Source organism: Bolinopsis microptera, chromosome 4, assembly GCF_026151205.1.
Source record: "Bolinopsis microptera isolate Bmic1 chromosome 4, MBARI_Bmic_1.0, whole genome shotgun sequence".
Classification (NCBI taxonomy): domain Eukaryota; kingdom Metazoa; phylum Ctenophora; class Tentaculata; order Lobata; family Bolinopsidae; genus Bolinopsis; species Bolinopsis microptera.
In genome coordinates, this window is record NC_087075.1 from 14,460,532 (window position 1) to 14,483,468 (window position 22,937).

Below are 22,937 nucleotides of genomic sequence, written 5' to 3' on the forward strand. Positions count from 1 at the left end.
GATGGGTCATTGTACACTGTTGCGGGCTTACTCCATTCACCATTGTTTGGGTTGGGTAATCCCTGAGCAGAGTGTTTTGCCCAGCTTTCAATGATGAATTGTACACTGTTGAGCTTACTCCGAATGTCTCAGTGACTATTTCTCACATACGCACCATGCCAATAAGTGCAATTATGCCGTACAGTACCGTAAAATGGGGGAACTTCGCCATGTTTTACAGCTATTTCATGTTATTTAGAAAATGCGACACGAGTACTTGAAAAAGTGTATAGCTCATATGAACAGGATTGGTAAAGCAAATGTTTTCGTATGAACCACATCAGCCACGCATAAATAGTCAGCTTGATTTATGGTGCCACTGAAATCAGGGCGAGGTTACCCTGTAATATGGGGTAACTTTGCCATTTTGAAACTATACCATATTCGGTGCTAAGCACCATACCACTCGAAACTTAATTATATTTCCTTGATATACCTGTCAATTTTACTTATCTAGCTCTAGCCTACGTGTTACAATGGGCAATTTGATCGCGGGGGTAAAATCGCCATGCTGCGGGTAACATCGCCGGGATGAAGTACAAATGTAGTCGAACTTCGCCAATACCCGAAATTGGAGTGCAATCCACAAAGTAAAGTGACATCCAAGTCATCTTCATCACCTCAGTTGACGGTTCTGTAATATGAATGTCAAAATTTGTTTCTAGATCAAAACACGCAGTATTGCTAATAATTCTAATTTATGACTCAATGTAAAACTAAATTGTAAATTTAGTGCCTGTCGTGATATCATGGATCGCTTAGGTTCCACACTTCCACCAGGATCTGGTATTCCTCATAATTCTACGGCCTCTATGTATCGTCATCTCGCACAACTCCTTAAGGATATTGTGAGTTTGGCATGTGAGAATTCGCAGCCTTCCAGACGTTGATTGGGTCAACTAGTTGTCGTACGTCACCTCAAGATCAGTTGACAGGGGGCCGGCTGAACAGGCCAGATTTATCGGGTCTGAGGTCACGTGATTATGAGCCTGAGGTCACGCGACTATGACGTCACCAGAGCTTATTCTCCGAGCTCAAGCTACTTGATCAGGCCTTATATGGAATAATATAGTGTATCGCGTGTAATTGGATCCAATTATAGGAGCTGCGCAATTATCGCAGCATATTGATCTGATATTATTATTTTATTTATGGTATCACCTTCAGCATGTAGCTTGGCCAGCGATTTTAAAATAGAAGGATTATTCGTTAATGAAAATTGAAGTGAAAATCATGTAACCCTGTGTTTTTGAGGACGCTGAACACGATAAAACTGGTTGTAATTATCATACTTCAGGGCAAATTGCTTTAAAATGCACTTGAATGTCATGTATGTTATTATAAGTTAAGTGCCTATAACTATAAGCTAGATTGCCTAGCTCCAAGTCATCTAAAATTCCGTGCACTACATCAGTTATCCCATATCCGGTCACATCTCTCCAACATACTGCACTGCCAGCTCCAACACGTTTTGTAGTCCCGTTGCAGTCTGAGTTCCTTTCCGTGCTTCAACAAACAACACTAACTACGTCTGACCATACAACCTCTAAGTTACCTACTAGATGCGATTTAATGCCACAAATTCATACACACATACCATCACACTGAAAATTATGTTAGCATTATAGCACTGGGTTTTAACTTTACAAAATGATAAATAGATTCGAAAAATATGTTAAATGTTGGCCATTTTACCATAGTAAAAATTGGTTGATTATTGCGATAATTCTCGAAAATTGTCGCGTTAATCAATAATGATTTTTGGGAAATTATCGCCGATATTATCGCCATCGGTTGGCAACCCTAATCTTGATAGCTTTGAGCAACTAAAGTTCGTGGCTTTCAAGTGTCACCATTCTATAAGTATAACTACACAAGTGAATTTTATAAACTCATAAGGTGAAACCTACGGCTCTCACTAATTCGCTCGCCCAAAAATTTCACGTGACTTTGGTTTTTATGGTTTTGCTGCCGTACAAAACGGTTTTACAAAACCCAAATCCCAACCCTAACCCTAACTATAAGTATAACCCCGAAGCTATCCATAACCCTTACCACAGGCACAACTCTAACCCTAACCCAAGCCCTAAACAATGGAATTCATGTTTTACTAGCCTGTCAAGTGTCACGTGACCAAAACGGGATTTTGCCCATAACTCTCCAGGGAAGTATTTTTACCCAACGTCCGGTTTAGAACAATTTTACAACCAAAGGGCCTTTTCACAAGAATTTTCTTAAAATTTGGGAGAGCGATTTAGTAGGAGCGAAAACCTACAGGAGGAAATGACAATTAGGGTTAAGTTTGACCCAATTTCCCGAGCTTACCAGGTTCTACCATGTGTCAGGAGCCGTTGGGACGCTTAATGTAAATAGTCCACCCCGGGTTTGACCAGGTGAAATTTGAATCCACCGCTGTAGTAATAGTATCGGTTGTTATCTATCATACGTTCAATAATCACTGTTCTAACAGTAACCTGTTACTCTGGTCGGCAGTGGCACCTTTGCAGTCTGCTGCATCTGCATTAGATCAAATGAGAAACTGAGAGGGTGCACGTGAAGTCGTGAACGCTAACACTAACAGGGTGCATGTCACTGTCAGCACATGACCCATGAAGCAAATTCTTAGTTGCCTGTTTAAATTCCTTCCTCATTTATCGTTTTAGACTTTTAGTTGAAAATTCCATTTTCAATCAATCTTCAGTCAGAACTTTAAACCAGGGAAAGTGATCGATAATTGGCATCCGTACGGCAAATATAAAGTTGTGTAACGCGTTTATACACACGTTCATCAAGTTATTCTGTTACACACAATTTAAAGCTTCTTTGTTAACAATAGCCTCGTGATGCTAAGGAGAATATTTTCACTTATGTTAAGTTTCGCTGAGACCTATTAATCTAGACACTTATTTTACTTCGGAGTATTCCAACAGCCATATTGTTACACAAGTGCAACCAGCCAATTACAGGAAGCCGAAGGATTTGTTTTTAGCCAGTGACGGTTAAGGTAGTGTGTACCATACTTTCTTCGCCCGAGACTTTGCTGCAATGTGCAGCTCCTCATTTAACCCTCACACCCGATTTCTCGAGTATTCGGCTGAGTACACCGGGGGGCTGCATAGACCTCTCACGATCCTTAGCTGAATGTCAACGACACTCACCCCACGACCAGGCAGGCAGTGGGATTTGAACCTGCAACCTCACGATTGCAAAGCTGGCTAACCAACTGCGCTACCTGGCCGAAAAGACGGGGTATGTTTTACATTTTCTTATTGTCCTGCTGGTGTGTTGACCAGGCTCATAGAGCTAACTCTATGAGGCTGGTCAATACACCAACAATTTATTGCATATTTTTTACACACTAACCTAACCAGCTGATGGTCATATTGATTATCATGACATAAATTTTATTTATAATGAATCTGATTATTACATTAAAACCCCAATTTAACGTGGAATTTAAACGTGTCACAGTTCAAATTTGAGTGAGCCACCCTGTCAGGCTGTCAATAGCTGTCTAGGAGCTAGTCGGATCGTAAATTGAAAAACCGCCGGATATGACCGGTGCCAGGGTTTCTCATAATGATCATAGTTCCATACCTCTGTAGCCATTCCCACGATAGAAATTCTATTTTGATTCACGGCCGTGATTAATGGATTTCCAGTAGATTTCATTCGAAGTCGAATCACTTCGGGCTTATCTTGATATCTTTGAGCTATAATTGTAAACCAATTGCTTCTCTTCTCACTAACTATCGGACGATTTACGAATTAAAGTTCGATAACGAAAAATCGTGGTTTTCGAATGTCACTATACTATTATACTATACTAATGAACGTTATAAATTCGAGATCCTGGTGGAACCTACAGGTGGACATGACAAGGATTAAGTTTGACCCATTTCCCCGAGCTAACTGGCAATCAACTTAATAATCACTTTTGCTTGAGCGAGCATGCTGTCTCTTTTACACAAAAACTCAGTTACAGTCTTGAACGGTGCGAGAGTCTTGGTAATGTCTTTAGCTAAGTCAGTCTCTCCTGCATCCAGTTTTAGATTGCCTAGCTCCAAGTCATCTAAAATTTCATGCACTTCATCAGTTATCTGGTCATATCTCTCCAACATACTGCACAGCGAGCTCCAACGGGTTTTGCAGTCTCGTTGCAGTCTGAGTTCCTCTGTCCTGCAGTGTAACGCATCTATGTCCCTAGTTCCCTGTATTTATGTCCCTGGTCCCTCCTCCCTTGTCCGAACAACAAACGTGGAGCAATTACTCTCCTAACTCTGATCCGGCGGTGGATTCTTCCTGGGTCTATCATCTACACAGACGAGGAAGGCCGCCTACGAAGAAGAAGATATGAACTAAATAGCACCTGAAACCCAACTTGGAACAACATCCAAGGGTGGTTAAAAAGCTATAATTCAAGTCATAAATCTTTACTCAGCCCTGTATGTGATTTGTGTTCCGGGTAGGTGGCGTGTGTTCCGGAGGTTAAATAAGTAGTACCTGTCCCGAACCATCAGAAAAACAAAGTTTCGACCTCTCAACCCACTCAGGCCACTTCCAGGGGCCACGCCTATACCAAAATATCTGAAAATTCCATACTAATCCAGGCTGAGAAGCTTTACCCCCGTATATTATGCGATTTATGTTCCCGGGTAATTGGCACATGTTTTGGTGGTTGAATAACTATTACCTGTCCCAAACCATCAGAAAAACCAAGTTTCGACATCTTGGCCCACTCAAACCTTACTGGGCGGCGCTCAGCCAGTCAGCCTGTCATTCCGCCGAATCTCTATGATTATGAACATAAATCTAATAGCCTGAGGTCCCCAGGTAACTCAAGCCACACCCAGGAACAATTCACAACTTTAATTAGCTGAAATACAGGTCAAATTCCATACAAATCCAGACTGAGAATCTTTACCCCCGTATGCGATTTATGTTCCGATCCCGGGTAGTATAATATAGGTGGCACATGATCTGATCTAATTTAATTTAAAGCACATGCGTGCGCGCGCGCTGGAACTATAACAAACTATAACAAATCATTCACCGCGCGCTCCGTAAAATAACAATTACAAGATGCCAGGAATACAGGTTTCCGGATAACTGCCCTTTCGTGTTTTGTGAGATGTTTGCAGAGATCGTTCAATTACGGTCAAACCGGTTACACTTACCATTGCTTTACTAGGGTCAGGGTGGTGAACTGGGTTTATGTTCCATAATACCACAGTATATGATCTTAACACATTTAACTTTTCAGTCTCATCTGGAATGACTAATCTATCACTAAAACAGTTTTAATACTTTCAACATTACTATATAACAAATAATTTGAGTCTCTAGTCTCTCAGCAACCCTGTTGATAAGGCGGCTGTAGGAGACTTCTGAAGCCTAAGGATGGCGTTGACGCCGAAAATTTGCCTACATTCCTAACTTCCTGTTTCATTTGTCCTTGTCTCTTCCAACCGGATATTATCAATCCATATAAAATGTTGACAAAAGTTGAAACCCATCATTTTTATTAATTCGTAATAAAAATCTATCGTGAAAACTGAAAATTGTTATATAGTATAAACAAATGAGGCCTTAATAATGCCTAATAAAAACTGTATCGAACACCAAGAGTAAGTTGGTGACTCATAATATCTTAATCTAATTCATGAATTAATTAGTAAACTAATTAGTAATTAATTAGTAAACTTATTTAATGTTTAAACAAACTTCCCTATCTCAACAGCTTCATGCAACATACCAAAATAATGATAATGATTAGTTTCCCCAACAAAAATTGCAACCAATCATAAAATCAAGCAAACCTTAATTTCAACATGGCAAAATGCCTTATTAAAATAAATCATTAAAACAAGTTTTTCTGAATTCAATTCTCCCACAGATCAGCATGAGCAAAGTCAACAAATCTAGATTATATTTATTGTTTTTTGAGCACGTGTACGTAGTACGATGGAATGTAGTCAACAGGTGGATCCTTCTGGAAATCTGAAAGAATTTGGTGTTCTACTCCTTCACCAAATTCTTCGGCCAGCATTGCAGAGAAGTTTGCTAGGCGGTGCGGGTAGTAGGAGAGTCGGAAATTACTGAAATATTGTTAATTTGGTCAAATAATAAGATGGGTTATTTAAATATGACTTTTTCATCGGTATGTGGTAGAGCTTTTTAAAAAGTATTAGCGAGGAATTACATTTTTCCAGTATAAGCACTTCATAGTTTGACATCTATGCAATTAAGATAGCATTGGTTAGTCCAACAACCTTACCAATCCTACCATCCAATTATGCAATCAAACAATTAACTGATCAACCAATAAATACCTGACTGGGATGATTCTGCCGTCTGGTTTCTCTCTCATCGACTGATCTTTCCTAAACAAACTTACCGTCAAAATAATGGTTAAGAGAAAAATGCAGAAAATGTAACTACCAAAATGTATTTGGTGACTATTTTTTTAAGGGTAGATAATAACTTGCGGAATTTCTGCGTCATACCAATGACTTACCCAAATGGTATTCCTGTAATATCTATTTCGTAATCAAGTGTCACCATTGTTGCTTGAGTGTCCACCGTCAAAACTGATGTCTTGATTTTATGGATACGGTCACCCTGAAATAATATACGGTAGAAAACGGTTAATCACATTTAATTACTTTTTGGTTAATAACTTTAGAATATCAGTCAATATTTAAAGTATGCGGGGATCAGGGAGGACACGATAACAGGCGATAAACCAATCAGAACGCAGGAACGACCAATCAAATTCCTAAATCCCTGTCACATGTCAAAACAAATGAGTAGTCCAGTATGATTCGTTGGTTGTACATTCAATTAATCGATTGGCTGGTTTGTAAGAAGACTCAGTTGTAAGCCCACATCCAGAAAGGCGGCAGATAATGTGCGCGGAAATCTTGGATTTTGGAGGAAATTTGGTGCCAAAAAATAAATGTTGAGAAGACCTGGCTTTTTAGGGCATAAGAAAGTGTTTAGGGTGGAAATATTGAACTGCTAGGAGATTTTGAACTTTCTGGATGTGGGGCTGTAAGTGATTATTGATTAGCGAATAAGTGTTATAATTTTTATCTGAAGAGTTTTCTTCAAAAAGGTATGTTCCAACTTCCAGTAACTGGGGACCGTGTATCACATTTCATCGTCGCATTACGAGGCAACTCCCAAAGGAATTCAGAGATTTTATTTAAATTTTAAAACGAGTTAATGACAATGAATGCACACTTAACTCCACAAAAGTTGTTAACAAACCTTGATAATCTTGTTTTTAGTGTTATGATATCCAGTTTTTAATTTTAAAACTTAAAGAGAAGAAACAAGTTTAACTCGTTACAAAATGAGGATTGAAATGTTTTTACTTTTCATCAGCGAATAAAGTGAATATTTCACGTGGGTAAACAAGGATTTGGTTAATAAAGATAACTTTGCTCCACAGTAAAGGAAGAAATAAGTATTTAAAAGGAAGAAATAAGTATTCAAAAGGAAGAAATAAGTATTTAATTTTAGTCATGGTTACTTTATACAGACGTAGTCTGAATATTTTAACTTCTATAACTCATTGGGATCTAGCTAGGATTGACAACAAGATGATTGAAAAGTAACCTATATAAGATGAGAAAAAAGCACCACAAAATGACTCTTAAATATCATAGACTTGCATGGTAACTTACAGATTGGACTACAGACTAGACCTAGTCTGTACATTTTAACTCCTATAGTTCAGTTGGGATCCTGTCATGCTCATCTCAAGTACTCTGGTTAGAAATTGTTAACCTTGTGACGAGGAGTCATGATCGACCGGCAACAAATAGATAAGATGAGATAAGAAGAAGCGACACACACAGGTTCACGAGAAGATACGCTCTAATGGCAACGAATATTATACTATAATCAGGCGCCCCCCCCCCCCCCCCCCCCCCACTTTCGCAATGTCGGCGAGTGAAGCAGGACAGTTCTTAAGCATTTGGAGCTACGCCCCAGAAAATTTTCTGCGTTTTTGCTTGGCCACATTAAAATCTGCAATAACAAAATATTTGAAGCCCTTCAAAATAATGTGTTACAAAATGGCTTTCTCCTAACAACCCACAAGTAAAACACTAAACATGGCCAGCTTGCACCATCTGTTTTAGTTATCACAAATTATTATATGTGCCTTGCAGAGTAGAGGCAACCATATCCTGAGAAATGTAGAGTGCATACAACTTAAACTTTCGCACAGACAGGAATTGAAGATATGTTTGCCGCAGGCAAAAATTCTTCATGATTTTGCCCACACAGAAGGCCTAGAAGCAATTTGGCAATAGAGATCATTTTCAAAAACGATTCAAAGAACTGTTCGTTTTTTCCTCTTCCATTTGTCAACAATTTTGGATTGTTTTTGGAAAATTTCCTCATAACCCCAGAAAATGTATGGTAAAATGTTTCAAAATTCAGATCGTAGACTTTGTAAATTTCCTCTTTGGCACCAAAAATTTCCTCCGAAAACGAAAATTTCCTTGCAGATTATCTGCTAGTCTGTTAAGGTTTCTGGCAGTGGGCTCATTTTTATAGTTCTTTTGTTCAAATTTCTGATTGTTTCTGAATAGACTCAGTGAAGACATATTCTAATGGAAATAAATAGCTGAATAACGTATCGACATTTCTACGTCATACTCATATTCTGAAATAGTATTAATTCAATTATAACGATCAATATGTAATTGCTTACTTAGAAACTTTTCTAGATTTTCTACAGATTCTGAGATTCTATACATTTTTCTTCTTTCTTTTAGTTTTCGAAAATATTTTAACGTACGAGCTCATTTCATATTAATTCTACTTTCAATACCACAATTCATGTCATCTAGTATTTTAGTTATAATATTATGATCAAATAAAAAACTTTATGTCAGCATTTTCACGACCCCTAACTGTGACGACCGCTGACCCTGACAAGTTTGAAGCGGACCACAGTATATAACAAGTAACAAGCTCGGCAGGTTCCCAAGGCTTCTCCATAATGACAAGACTATGTTTACATAACGATGTAAACATAAGTTTCCGGGAGTTTTCTATTCGCGGACTCCTAAGTTATAGTCTGAGAAGAGTCTTCAAATCACGGAATCTGATGTTTGTTTACACCGCTATTTTAACAAAAATTAGGAAACTTGAACGTGTTCACATCTTGTAATCTTGTTAAAAATCTTCTGAATCTAAGAAATATGCTTGTTTTCAGGTTTAAGGAGCTAAAACCTGATTACAGCTTCGGTTTCTTTGAATGCGACATACATACTAATAATGGGTCACTGATCAAATTTTGACGTTTCGTTTATCGAGAATAACACAAAACAGGTTTACCCGGTTTATTACTTAACCTGATTTAACACTGAATCAGTATAGAAATCGCAATACTTTAATAACTAACTTTGCTCTCATGCTCTGACATATTTACGTCGGCAGATCGAGTTAAAGAAGAATGTTCCAGTATTCCACACAGTACGACCAATCTTTTCCAAAATTTTATTAAATTTCTCGGATTACAGGAAATTCTCATCATATATTGAACTATGAATGCAGCCCGGAATCATTTATAACCTGGCTTGAACAAAAATGGTACACTACCCAAATAATAGAGTTAGTTCAAATTATATTATAAAATGGTTGTGTCCTGCTATTGTCAGTATAAGCTCTAATTCTAAACTAGTTAGGAAAACAGGAAATGCTTAGTCAGCAGCTACACAAAACCCACTATTCTAGTTCTGGGAACAACCGGGTATCTTCTCTATTTCTATAAAAATGGCCCATGTTAGCTCTCCGAGACTCCGAACGTAATCGCTTGATTTCTTCGCTTGAACGTAATCGCTTGATTTCTATTGACAGTCTATATTTTGAAAGAGGACGAGAAAGAGCAGGAAGGGGATCAAAAGTAAACCCAATCATTTCTAAATTTAATTATATTTGAAGTTTCTAACTAACCATATTTTTTATAGCTCACACAAAATTAGATGTCCTTTAAATCGAATAAACCTACATTCTTACATTCTTACATTCTTACATTCTTACATTCTTACATTCTTACATTCTTACATTCTTACATTCTTACAGCAACACTTTATGCGAAAACATTCCATCTGTTTACCAGATACATAAATGTATTAACAATTTACATTGTATTAACAATGTTATGTACAATGTTATGTACAATGTTATGTACATTGTTTAACACCAGCCGTGGCAACTGCAGAGTGTGATAAACAGTTTATCACTAATAATTTCGCGAACAGATGTGCAACAAAGAATAAAATATTTATATAATTTCAGCAGGTGTTTCACAAAATGTTGAACTGGAGCAATTTTCAACAGGGATTGTTCACGTGCATATTGTGCTATCTATTTATAGCAGAGAGTGGTTTGAGACACATACAGTTTCTGAACTCTGATGCGCCAACAAGGAACATGTAACACAATGAAAATATCCTCTAAACCTGATAGTAATCTAGTAGTAACCTGGCAGTAAACTGGTAGTAACTTAGTAGTAACTTAATAGTAACTTAGTAGTGACCAAGTAGTAACCTACTAGTAATCAAGTAGTAACCTGGTAGTAAACTGGTAGTAACTTATTAGTAACTTAATAGTAACTTAGTAGTGACCAAGTAGTAACCTACTAGTAATCAAATAGTAACCTGGTAGTAAACTGGTAGTAACTTAGTAGTAATCAAGTAGTAACCTGGTAGTAAACTGGTAGTAACTTAGTAGTAATCAAGTAGTAACCTGGTAGTAAACTGGTAGTAACTTAGTAGTAATCAAGTAGTAACCTGGTAGTAAACTGGTAGTAACTTAGTAGTAAACTGGTAGTAACCTACTAGTAATCAAGTAGTAACCTGGTAGTAGAGCTTGGAGCTACAGTTAGGCAGAGCACCATGTTTGATGATGTAATCGTAGTTTCTGTGGTCAATAATCAGGATCCCACCAGGCTTCAACATCTTGTGGAAGTTGCTGATAGCTAGCTTGTGAAGGCTCTGGGAAAGGTTTTATGATGACACTCAGAGAATTGTGTCTTAGATTTTTGTCATCTAACATGATCAAGTTATCAGGAAAAAAACTTCAAAAAGCAGAACAGAAACTGAAATCTAAACTATAAACCCTCCCAAACTCACGTTATCGCCAGCAAAGTCAGGAAGGTGAGCGAACGAGTTTCCTATACAGAGCACAGCGTCGTATCCATGTTCAGGATGTGCGATAGTATCTTCACAGTTCTCAAGGTCCAACCAGTCACCTTCTCCAATCTCTGAGGGGATCAACGTTTAAGATAGCATCAGGTAAGAGGTAAGAGGTAAGAGGTAAGAGGTAAGAGGTAAGAGGTAAGAGGTAAGAGGTAAGAGGTAAGAGGTAAGAGGTAAGGGGTAAGAGGTAAGAGGTAAGAGGTAAGAGGTAAGAGGTAAGAGGTAAGAGGTAAGAGGTAAGAGGTAAGAGGTAAGAGGTAAGAGGTAAGAGGTAAGAGGTAAGAGGTAAGAGGTAAGAGGTAAGAGGTAAGAGGTAAGAGGTAAGAGGTAAGAGGTAAGAGGTAAGAGGTAAGAGGTAAGAGGTAAGAGGTAAGAGGTAAGAGGTAAGAGGTAAGAGGTAAGAGGTAAGAGGTAAGAGGTAAGAGGTAAGAGGTAAGAGGTAAGAGGTAAGAGGTAAGAGGTAAGAGGTAAGAGGTAAGAGGTAAGAGGTAAGAGGTAAGAGGTAAGAGGTAAATTTCACTAACCCCAGTCATCGTAGACAGGATTATTCTTGTGTCTTTGCCACCTCAGCTTGTATGCGTACTTAAGCATCTTGTCACTGGCATCCACACTCTTAACAGTGAACCCTGCTTCTAGTAACATCACACTATCCACTCTGCACCAGGATAACATACGTTAGATAACCTTATAACCTTTTCTTAACTTACATGATTATATACTGTACAGTGTACAGTGAACCCTGCTTCTAGCAACATCACACTATCCACTCTGCACCAGGATAACGTACGTTAGATAACCTTATATAATATACTGTACAGTGAACCCTGCTTCTAGCAACATCACACTATCCACTCTGCACCAGGATAACATACGTTAGATAACCTTATATAATATACTGTACAGTGAACCCTGCTTCTAGCAACATCACACTATCCACTCTGCACCAGGATAACATACGTTAGATAACCTTACATAATATACTGTACAGTGAACCCTGCTTCTAGCAACATCACACTATCCACTCTGCACCAGGATAACATACGTTAGACAACCTTATATAATATACTGTACAGTGAACCCTGCTTCTAGCAACATCACACTATCCACTCTGCACCAGGATAACATACGTTAGATAACCTTATATAATATACTGTACAGTGAACCCTGCTTCTAGCAACATCACACTATCCACTCTGCGCCAGGATAACATACGTTAGATAACGTTATATAATATACTGTACAGTGAACCCTGCTTCTAGCAACATCACACTATCCACTCTGCACCAGGATAACATACGTTAGATAACGTTATATAATATACTGTACAGTGAACCCTGCTTCTAGCAACATCACACTATCTACTCTGCACCAGGAAAACATACGTTAGATAACCTTATAACGTTTTCTTAACTTATATAATACTAGAAAGCCCGTGGTCACAGGGAGGACGCTAATAGTATTCTTTGGTAGTCAGTTTTCATAGCATCAACAAATATCCGTCACAACCGAAGATACAGCCAATTAAAATGTAGCTCGTACTAAACACAGCGTAATATCAACAAAACCGATCAAAATGACGTTAAAACAATCATTGCACGTGCACGTAAAAACCCTCGTTACCATGGTTACTTTGCAACTTCATATTTCTCATCTATTTGCACGTGGGCGGTCGTACAGACATACAAAAATAATTCTTTGAATTATATATATAACTAGAAAACCCGTGGTAACAGGGAGGAACCTAATAGTATTCTTTGGAAGTAAGTTCAAATCGTTTCAAAAAGTATTCATCCCCACCGAAGATACAGCCGATAAAAATGTAGCTCGCACTGAACACAACGTAATTACCACAAAACCGATCAAAATGACGTTAAAACAATCTTTGCACGTGCATGTGTGCATTAAAACACCGTTGCTATGGAACGTTTTGCCTTTGGTTGTTACCTAAATTCCTATTTCTCGCCTAATTTGCACGTGGGCGGTCGTACAGACATACAAAAATAATTCTTTGAATTATAGTAGAGATAATATACTGTACAGTGTACAATACTGGAGCTCTTAACTTACATAATATACTGTAGTCTGTACAGTGTACAATACTGGAGCTTGAGAAGGTCAACAAGGACTACAGTTGTAGAAAGTTATGGATAACTAATTAATCAAGTAATTAATTAGTAGTTGCTAATTACCCAGTCCCACAGGCAGCATCCAGTACGTTCTGAACATCATGCTCTTTAAGAAGCTTTACCATATTCTCCTTGTATTCTCCTGTCCGTTTCTTCCCTGATGTGATCGTTCACTTATCATCTTCACTTTACTTTATTCTTTGACATGTTCAGACAATGTTAACAAATTGATTTATCTATGGTGCTGGTAACTGGTTTAGCCGAAATTATGTGCGAAGACAAACCACCAATAATCGATTAAGTTATTAACCAAATATTTCAGATAAACTTACCCCCGATGTATAGATTCCACACTTGAGCTGCCTTCCCATCACTGTACTGATCCTGAACACCTGTAAAACAGAGTGATCATGGGATAGTCACGTGATCATGGAATAGTCACGTGATAATGGGATAGTCACGTGATCATGGGATAGTCACGTGATCATGGGATAGTCACGTGATCATGGAATAGTCACGTGATCATGGGATAGTCACGTGATCATGGGATAGTCACGTGATCATGGGATAGTCACGTGATCATGGGATAGTCACGTGATCATGGGATAGTCACGTGATCATGGGATAGTCACGTGATCATGGGATAGTCACGTGATCATGGGATAGTCACGTGATCATGGGATAGTCACGTGATCATGGGATAGTCACGTGATCATGGAATAGTCACGTGATCATGGGATAGTCACGTGATTATGGGATAGTCACGTGAACATGGAATAGTCACGTGAACATGGAATAGTCACGTGATCATGGGATAGTCACGTGAACATGGAATAGTCACGTGATCATGGGATAGTCACGTGATTATGGGATAGTCACGTGATCATGGGATAGTCACGTGAACATGGGATAGTCACGTGAACATGGGATAGTCACGTGATCATGGGATAGTCACGTGATCATGGGATAGTCACGTGATCATGGAATATTCACGTGATCATGGGATAGTCACGTGATCATGGGATAGTCACGTGATCATGGGATAGTCACATGATCATGGAATAGTCACGTGATCATGGGATAGTCACGTGATCATGGAATAGTCACATGATCATGGAATAGTCACGTGATCATGGGATAGTCACGTGATCATGGGATAGTCACATGATCATGGAATAGTCACGTGATCATGGGATAGTAACGTGATCATGGGATAGTTAAGACGACCAATAAGTGGCGTCCAGGTGAGGTCATTGACCACTCTAGCTTTCCCAATTTTAAGTGCCGGTCAGATATTTTGCACATGTCATGCACATCACGATATGAAATTCACGTCATAAACTAACGAAAGAGGACGTTCTTTCTGGAACTTCTACTAATAAGTAAAATTAGGTACCATTAACTAATTGCGTTGTCATCCCCATTACTCCAAATTAATACCAAGTTGTGTTTCTAAACCTATTATCAACTAGTTTCTAACAAGAACATATTCTTTCAAAGCGACAATCGCTTAACGAAACAAACTAACCGACTGCTTATTAAAGTAAAAGTAATCATCTGTATTAAAATTAGAATCTGTATCACCACCATGCACGGAATTATGTAGATCAATCTCCAACTGCTTGTCAAAGTGCCCCACTAAAAGTATGAACCGTGCTATAAATTATCGACAAGAATTAGATGAGTAAGATTCAATTGTTATGCGTGTCGACTCTCAAGCTAGTGCTTCTCTTTATTTTTTTCATGAAGGAGAGTGATCGATAAAATGCATCCTCAAGATTATCTGTTTTTGTCAATCATCCAGTTCTAACGATAAAGACAAAATTGGTTTTTTGTTTGGCTTTGTTTCAGTTTTTGCTACTGAATAATGAATATAAGTTGGTCTTCAGCCATATGTTAATTTTCTACCAAACATATCTCGGGACTCTTGGACCAAATGACCTCAGAACATAGATCGTTATTATGTATGATACAAAATTATGGAGCAGCGTGGCAAAGCTGTGTCAAGGGCCCTCAGGGAGATACTGTAGAGTCTTTGTATAAGTTAAAATAGAGTTTCATACCTGCTTTCTCCATTTTATCCCAATGCAATTTATTCCTTAAAACTCTTAATGCTCAATTGAAACAAAACTAAATTTACTTTCACGAATTAAATGATTATCTAACGTCAGAATGTTCCTGACAGCATATCATAAGGAATGACGTCATTAATTATGAACAAAGAATCGGTTTCACATTATTATCGTGAGGGGCTTAGAGTTCCTCAAGAATTCGTCACGAACAACGGACCTTTCTTACCGAAATTGACGTGACAGGTTTATATATATTATTTATTTCTCTGATACTTATTGGTCGCTGCATTTAAATTCGGAGCATTGTGGAATGTGGGGCTTAAACCATCCATTTTTGGAACAAACTGGGAAGTATGAATAAATACAATTTTTAATGTTGTTGTTAGTCATGATTAATTTGTTTGTTTGAAAACCAGTTTTTTGCTGGTACCCATAAGGGTTTTGGAACCAATATATAATAAATTGTATGAATAAATCAAATCCCCGTGGGGCACGCAACATTCAAGATCTAGTTGCAAGCACATGTTATAAAACATTGTAAAATAGCCTCAAGACCAGAACTGCATATTGCTTGGGCTTTCAGCCCAGTTTGCTCAACAGTTCGTGGCCTACTTACCTAACTTAAAACCTTAGTGCAATGCTTGCAACAACTAAAATCTTACTCTATAACTAAGTTACCCTATTACGTATAATCTAGAAGAGTGATGCAAAAAGTCAACTGATAACGCAACACAGTCTAATCATACTCTTATCAGTAGTTCCTCTAACCTCTGTTATCAGATATACAAAAAGTTTTAACTCCATGAAATTAACGCCACACACATACACAAATGCTTGACTTTCTCAAATAATTAGTCACTCAGCGACACAAACTTTGTTGTTTTTTATGTAATATTTCTTGCTCGGGTCCTTCTTGATTCCCTCTTTCATTTCCTGTACGAGCTTTTGGCGAGAGATTCGCTCATCCTGCGACCTGTCTGGAGATAAGTAGAGTTTGTTGTAGTTGAAATTGTAGTCTGCCACATCAACCGATTTCAAGACTTTTGCTCTGCTCAGAAATTCTCGTACAATTTCAGGATCTCGCAAAGTAACTTTTATCGGCCGTGATCGAGGGCTGTCAGACTTCTTTACTCCCACTCTCTCAATGTTTGTTATAGTCGGCCTTCCAATGAACTTCATAAAACCCCAAATATCACCCACGAGATCCCGTTCGTTCATTTCTTGCTCTTCACATTCGAGCTGTTCTGGGGCCCCGAAGATGATAAAGTTTTTCGACCGATCATCTTCTGTAATCGCCGATTTCACAGCCATTTTGATTTTAGCTGGAGATATATTAGTAAAGGGAAAAGTGGCATTCCGTTGGATTTGAATGTTCACAAGGATTTCTCAACGGAATATGGTAGTTAGGACCCCTACGAACATAATTAGACTTGTTGCCAATTTTGTATCTCAACAGAAACACCACTTTTACCACTTTTTACCACCTCTGTACCACCTTTCTGGTTTGCCAAATATCTTTAGTTGTGAACATCGTAGAAGGCTGCAAATTAACCTAGAATGTTTATCTTATCAAGGAGTAAAACTTTTGTATCAAAAATTTTTACATTGGACAATCAGCTAATTGGATAATTACCAATTAGTTAATCACCAAAAAAAGTGAAAATTTTTTATTGGCTCAAAATGATTGAAATCGTTTGAAACACGGAGAAATGTAGTTTTTAGAAAAACTTCAAAAATTTTTCACTTACAAATTTTTTTCGAGACTTGGAAAAAAAGTTTGAAAATTTGAAAATATTTTTTTCCGCCAAAGGTGATCGAATTGCATGAAACGTGAATAAAAATGCTTTGGAGTAAAACTTCGAAGATTTTTAGATTGGGGAATTCTAAAATCATCAATATTTGAAGTTGGAGTTCAGTAAATCTCGACATATTTTAGTAATTAGGAATAGCTTAGCGGAAAGGGCTGAACCTGAAAAAGGTTAACCACACAATATTAGAGTTTCATAACTAATTACAATACAGCTTTATCAAATTCCACATAAAGAAACAGCACAAAAGGACCATTTAAGATCGAACCGATTTTACCTGCTGTTCTATCATTTTATTGATTTCAATGATCAAAACCTCTGTACTGTCAATCTTGCCAATCTATACCGGGTAACTGAATGTACCGGACCTTTTTATTTACCTCTATAATTAGACCCAGTTGTGCAAGAAATCCGATTTCTCACAGGGGTTTCTTTTAACTGTGCACTTTTTGTCACTCTCGCAAGAGGCCCGGTATTATAGGGGGGTATAGGAAGCGTAAATATACCTTCCATCATCCACTGTGGCTTTTTTGTATTGTGAATGCGCATGCCGCTTCGTTTGCTATGCCAGATACCTCAAATAACCCCCATATCTCATTACCAGGGTCGGGATAGAGCTGGAGATAGCATCGAGAGGTTGCTAGAAATAGCTAGATTTAGAGTAAACTGGTGGTAGCTGGGTGGTGCTAGCATGGATGTAGCAGAACGTAGCTACACGGGGTTTCATTGGAGTTGGTTATTTTAATGGCCAAAGAGTGCCGGAACTAAAGTTACTTAAGATTGCAGTTGAGGGGCAGTGTGAACCACGGTGTAGTCACGGACACAGAGCTACAGTGCAGGAGTACTGCAAAAGAACAGTGCAAGTGATACAGTCTGCAACAGTAAAACGCCGACAAAGCTAGACTTAGAGTGAACTGATGAAAGCTGGGTGGTGCTAAAATGGAGGTGGCAGAACGTACTAGTACTACATGATGAAAACAGGAAAACTAAGGCTGGTTGAGACCTAAAAAGATGTAATCTTTCCTGATAGATCCAGTGAAGAGCGAGTAGCGAAGAGTTTGATCATTAACCTAAAGCTCTAAAGAAGAAAAGGGCTAAAGAGACTCGCTTAGGTACGGCAAGGTCTGTAGCCTTGATAAGAAGATACCATGAAGTAATTCATGCGGAAAAGTCGATTTATATAAACGGTTTCGTTGGATCTAAAAGGGGTGGGTCAGTCTCTCTGTTTTCATCAGATTCTGATAAAAGGCTGTTAAGCTCAGGACGGTGATCTTAATAGGTCGGATAGCTGTACCTGGTTGCTTCCAGCCCACCCTTGTCGCTTGAAAATAAGTTCTCACCCCACCTCTTCCAAAAATGCAGTTACCAGAGCAGGAAACTCTTCTTCCTCCTCTTCTTTCAACCCAAACACAATCAGGTTCCAGCTCCTCTCCTCCTCTGCAGCCACAATCTTATCTCCTTCTTCGGCGTTTTACTGTTGCAGACTGTATCACTTGCACTGTTCTTTTGCAGTACTCCTGCACTGTAGCTCTGTGTCCGTGACTACACCGTGGTTCACACTGCCCCTCAACTGCAATCTTAAGTAACTTTAGTTCCGGCACTCTTTGGCCATTAAAATAACCAACTCCAATGAAACCCCGTGTAGCTACGTTCTGCTACATCCATGCTAGCACCACCCAGCTACCACCAGTTTACTCTAAATCTAGCTATTTCTAGCAACCTCTCGATGCTATCTCCAGCTCTATCCCGACCCTGGTAATGAGATATGGGGGTTATTTGAGGTATCTGGCATAGCAAACGAAGCGGCATGCGCATTCACAATACAAAAAAGCCACAGTGGATGATGGAAGGTATATTTACGCTTCCTATACCCCCCTATAATACCGGGCCTCTTGCGAGAGTGACAAAAAGTGCACAGTTAAAAGAAACCCCTGTGAGAAATCGGATTTCTTGCACAACTGGGTCTAATTATAGAGGTAAATAAAAAGGTCCGGTACATTCAGATACCCGGTATAGATTGGCAAGATTGACAGTACAGAGGTTTTGATCATTGAAATCAATAAAATGATAGAACAGCAGGTAAAATCGGTTCGATCTTAAATGGTCCTTTTGTGCTGTTTCTTTATGTGGAATTTGATAAAGCTGTATTGTAATTAGTTATGAAACTCTAATATTGTGTGGTTAACCTTTTTCAGGTTCAGCCCTTTCCGCTAAGCTATTCCTAATTACTAAAATATGTCGAGATTTACTGAACTCCAACTTCAAATATTGATGATTTTAGAATTCCCCAATCTAAAAATCTTCGAAGTTTTACTGCAAAGCATTTTTATTCACGTTTCATGCAATTCGATCACCTTTGGCGGAAAAAAATATTTTCAAATTTTCAAACTTTTTTTCCAAGTCTCGAAAAAAATTTGTAAGTGAAAAATTTTTGAAGTTTTTCTAAAAACTACATTTCTCCGTGTTTCAAACGATTTCAATCATTTTGAGCCAATAAAAAATTTTCACTTTTTTTGGTGATTAACTAATTGGTAATTATCCAATTAGCTGATTGTCCAATGTAAAAATTTTTGATACAAAAGTTTTACTCCTTGATAAGATAAACATTCTAGGTTAATTTGCAGCCTTCTACGATGTTCACAACTAAAGATATTTGGCAAACCAGAAAGGTGGTACAGAGGTGGTAAAAAGTGGTAAAAGTGGTGTTTCTGTTGAGATACAAAATTGGCAACAAGTCTAATTATGTTCGTAGGGGTCCTAACTACCATATTCCGTTGAGAAATCCTTGTGAACATTCAAATCCAACGGAACCCTTAAATCGACCACTTTTCCCCTTACTATATCATTAGCTACGCTGTTATTCTTCACAACATCTGTAAACAGTTTCATTTCTGTTTTCACTTAATATTTGATAAATTATTACTTTTAAATTTGATGGAGAAATAGTTACTGTATATTTTTCCATGTAGTGCCATGATACTTTGTAGACATTAGTGATGATGTTATGTCATAATTTTTACTTTACTTTACTATCTATGATACATCCAGCGGATAATTATGTCTTAACGCTTAATCGTGAAGTGTACAATTATTAACCTCATGAAAAAAGTTGGGCCTTTATTGAGCAACAGCCAGCAAGTTAGGGTTTCTTTCTTGCATCCAGGATAAAAACTTCGTAAAAATCAATGAACAGGTTACAGATTTTAGTTTTGACTATTACAACCTTGTCATCCTTAATTATAGAACACGATTGAAAATGAGTTTATTATTATATTTTATGAATTGTTTTACATCTTTTTATTCTGTAAAATGTGCTAAAATTAAATTTCTTGTTTCATTGATTTAATCGTATAGTTTCATACCTGAAGCAGCAATACCCAAACTTCTTGTTCGGAATACCCCATCTACTTTTGGTTTCTGATTAGCCATCCTTTACTGCAAAATTTGTAAAGGTTAGTAAAAATGTTGGGAAATGTAACAAATAAAATGTCTACAGTGACAACATTGTCATATTGTGTCTGTACAAGAGGCAGAATTGAATAACAAGAGAACAGTTTGGTCTAGTGTCAGTAGTTCGACTGTTGTAGGTACCGACTGTAAAAAACCAAGCATAAGACCCAACCATGGACATTCGACAGTGACTAAATAACGAGAATTTAAAAAGCAATAATAGTTTTAAACTAATTACAACACTACAACTCTACAAATCTATTACATTTATTGAGAATTATGTAATGTAACGCGATGGAAGTATTTTAAGCGGGCAAATCCTGTCCAAACCCAGGATGCACGACATAAAGAATTCGTTTTAACTTGTTTGTATGAAAAGCATCAATATAATTAATTTTATCTATCCCAGAATGAATTTACCTCTGTTAGTCATAAATAGAACAACAACAACAACAACAATATTGCCTATCTTTGACAATTTCTGTTGATCAAATAGATGTTATTAGAATTAAAATTAGAATGAAATTTACAAAGCAATACAATAAGAAATGTTCCACAATAAGAAGAATTCTCCAATTAGAGACTAATATTATGACTCCGTGGCGCAACGGTAGCGCGTCTGACTCCAGATCAGAAGGTTGCATGTTCAAATCACGTCGGGGTCAAAATGATGTTTATGGCTGTTGGAGAAGTGGTAGGTTTCATAATTTATTGTTTGATAGTGCAAAGTGCAAACCATGTAAAAAAATTTTAAAAGTAAGTTAGAAGGTCTTGCATGCATAGTGGGACATTTGAAATAATAAGGTTTAAGAGCTGCTAATGCCATCAATCCCTGGGTTGAGCCTAGGACTTTATTGGATATATGCTGCCTCACCGTCGACTAACCCGAATTATCAATACACTGTGATTAAGGGTTAAATGAGGATTAACCCTGACAAAAGACACTGTATTGGGGTGTTTTGTTTAAATCAGATAAGATTATTAAAAGCACAATTATTATTTACGGTATGTTTCATTTTTGTTAAACTTTTGATAAGCAGTGCACTAAGGACAAGGCCATTGGCTAGGATTGACAACAAAGGGGCATGAGTGAAAAGTAACTTAGATAAGATGAGAAAAAAGGCACCACAAAGCTGGTACAAGAGCATGGGTCAAGAGCTTGGCTAACATGTCTCCCCATTCAACAGCTAGGGTATGCTTACAGCAAGCAAGACTTCAGAGATGCTGTTCATCTACGTGGTATGGTTGGGACATCCCCAACACCCCAAGATTTTGCGATTGTGGGGTGTTGCAAGAATGATCATAATCATATCCTCAACTGTAAGAGAGGGGGGTATGTGAACTACAGTCATAACAACGTGAGAGACTCTGTTGCTGAATACCTTAGGCTGGTGACCAAGGATGTGAGGATTGAGCCCCTTTTAACACCTATAGAATCAGCCAACTTCCAACAAAAGGGAAACAATGCTGATAAGGCTAGGCTCGATATATCAGCAAGAGGAGTGTGGAGCACATTTAAGAGGACTTTCTTTGATTTGCGCATTTTCAATCCTAAATTGCCTACATATCAAGGAAAGACCATACCACAGCTCTACACTCTGCACGAGAATGAGAAAAATAACAAGTACATGAACCGAGTGCTACAATTGGAGAAAGCGTCATTCGTCCCCCTTGTATTTACCACTACAGGAGGAATGGCACCTGAGGCCAAGCGTTTCATAAGGAGACTTGCTGTGTTGATTGCCACCAAGACCACAGCCAGGTGATGTGTAACATCAGGACATGCCTGAGCATGGATATAATGAGGAGTGTGCTAGTAGCAGTTAGAGGTGTACGTGGAAAGGCAAAGAAGGCATGGACCACCCGTATATCCAATGTCTCCTTCAACCTGATACCTGAGGAGAAGAGCTACGAGGGATAGATGATATCTATTGCTCAGGATCTACGATTGTGCTCTGCCAATTGCATCACTTGATTTAATTTATTGTATATATATATATATACTGTTTGCCAACAAAAAAAAGGCACCACAGAGTGACTCTTAAATATCATAGACTTGCATGGTAACTTACAGATTGGACTACAGACGAGTCTGTACATTTTAACTCCTATAGTTAACTCCTATAGTTAACTCCTATAGTTCAGATTTAGCCATGGCATGACTACTCAAACGTAACAGTTAAATAAGTGTGACATACCATTATATTCTTATAATTATAT

General features: G+C 38.0%; 2 protein-coding genes and 1 non-coding gene across 6 annotated transcripts in view; 2 read left to right on the forward strand and 1 right to left on the reverse strand.

The window, feature by feature from the left end:
- The window catches only part of LOC134814515 (SID1 transmembrane family member 1-like), a 56,866-nt gene that overhangs the window by 7,964 nt on the left and 25,965 nt on the right, over window positions 1–22,937 (forward strand). The window lies entirely within an intron of this gene.
- LOC134814516 (glycine N-methyltransferase-like) overlaps window positions 5,588–22,937 on the reverse strand; it is an 84,080-nt gene continuing 66,730 nt past the window's right edge. The window contains exons 2-10 of one of the 3 annotated variants that reach the window (XM_063822670.1): window positions 20,630–20,702; window positions 13,720–13,779; window positions 13,451–13,544; window positions 11,786–11,916; window positions 11,196–11,326; window positions 10,920–11,057; window positions 6,557–6,660; window positions 6,372–6,422; window positions 5,588–6,137 (exon numbers count right to left, since the gene is read on the reverse strand). In XM_063822670.1, coding sequence (XP_063678740.1) covers window positions 5,972–6,137; window positions 6,372–6,422; window positions 6,557–6,660; window positions 10,920–11,057; window positions 11,196–11,326; window positions 11,786–11,916; window positions 13,451–13,544; window positions 13,720–13,779; window positions 20,630–20,696 — 942 coding nt within the window. In that variant the 5' untranslated portion in view covers window positions 20,697–20,702 and the 3' untranslated portion in view covers window positions 5,588–5,971. Of the gene's footprint in view, window positions 6,138–6,371; window positions 6,423–6,556; window positions 6,661–10,919; window positions 11,058–11,195; window positions 11,327–11,785; window positions 11,917–13,450; window positions 13,545–13,719; window positions 13,780–14,783; window positions 14,965–20,629; window positions 20,705–22,937 lie in introns of those variants that run through there. The other 2 variants (XM_063822671.1, XM_063822672.1) reach the window with 2 other exon arrangements.
- On the forward strand, window positions 21,311–21,382 carry Trnaw-cca (transfer RNA tryptophan (anticodon CCA)). The gene has a single exon. It is a non-coding gene; the product is annotated as a tRNA-Trp (tRNA).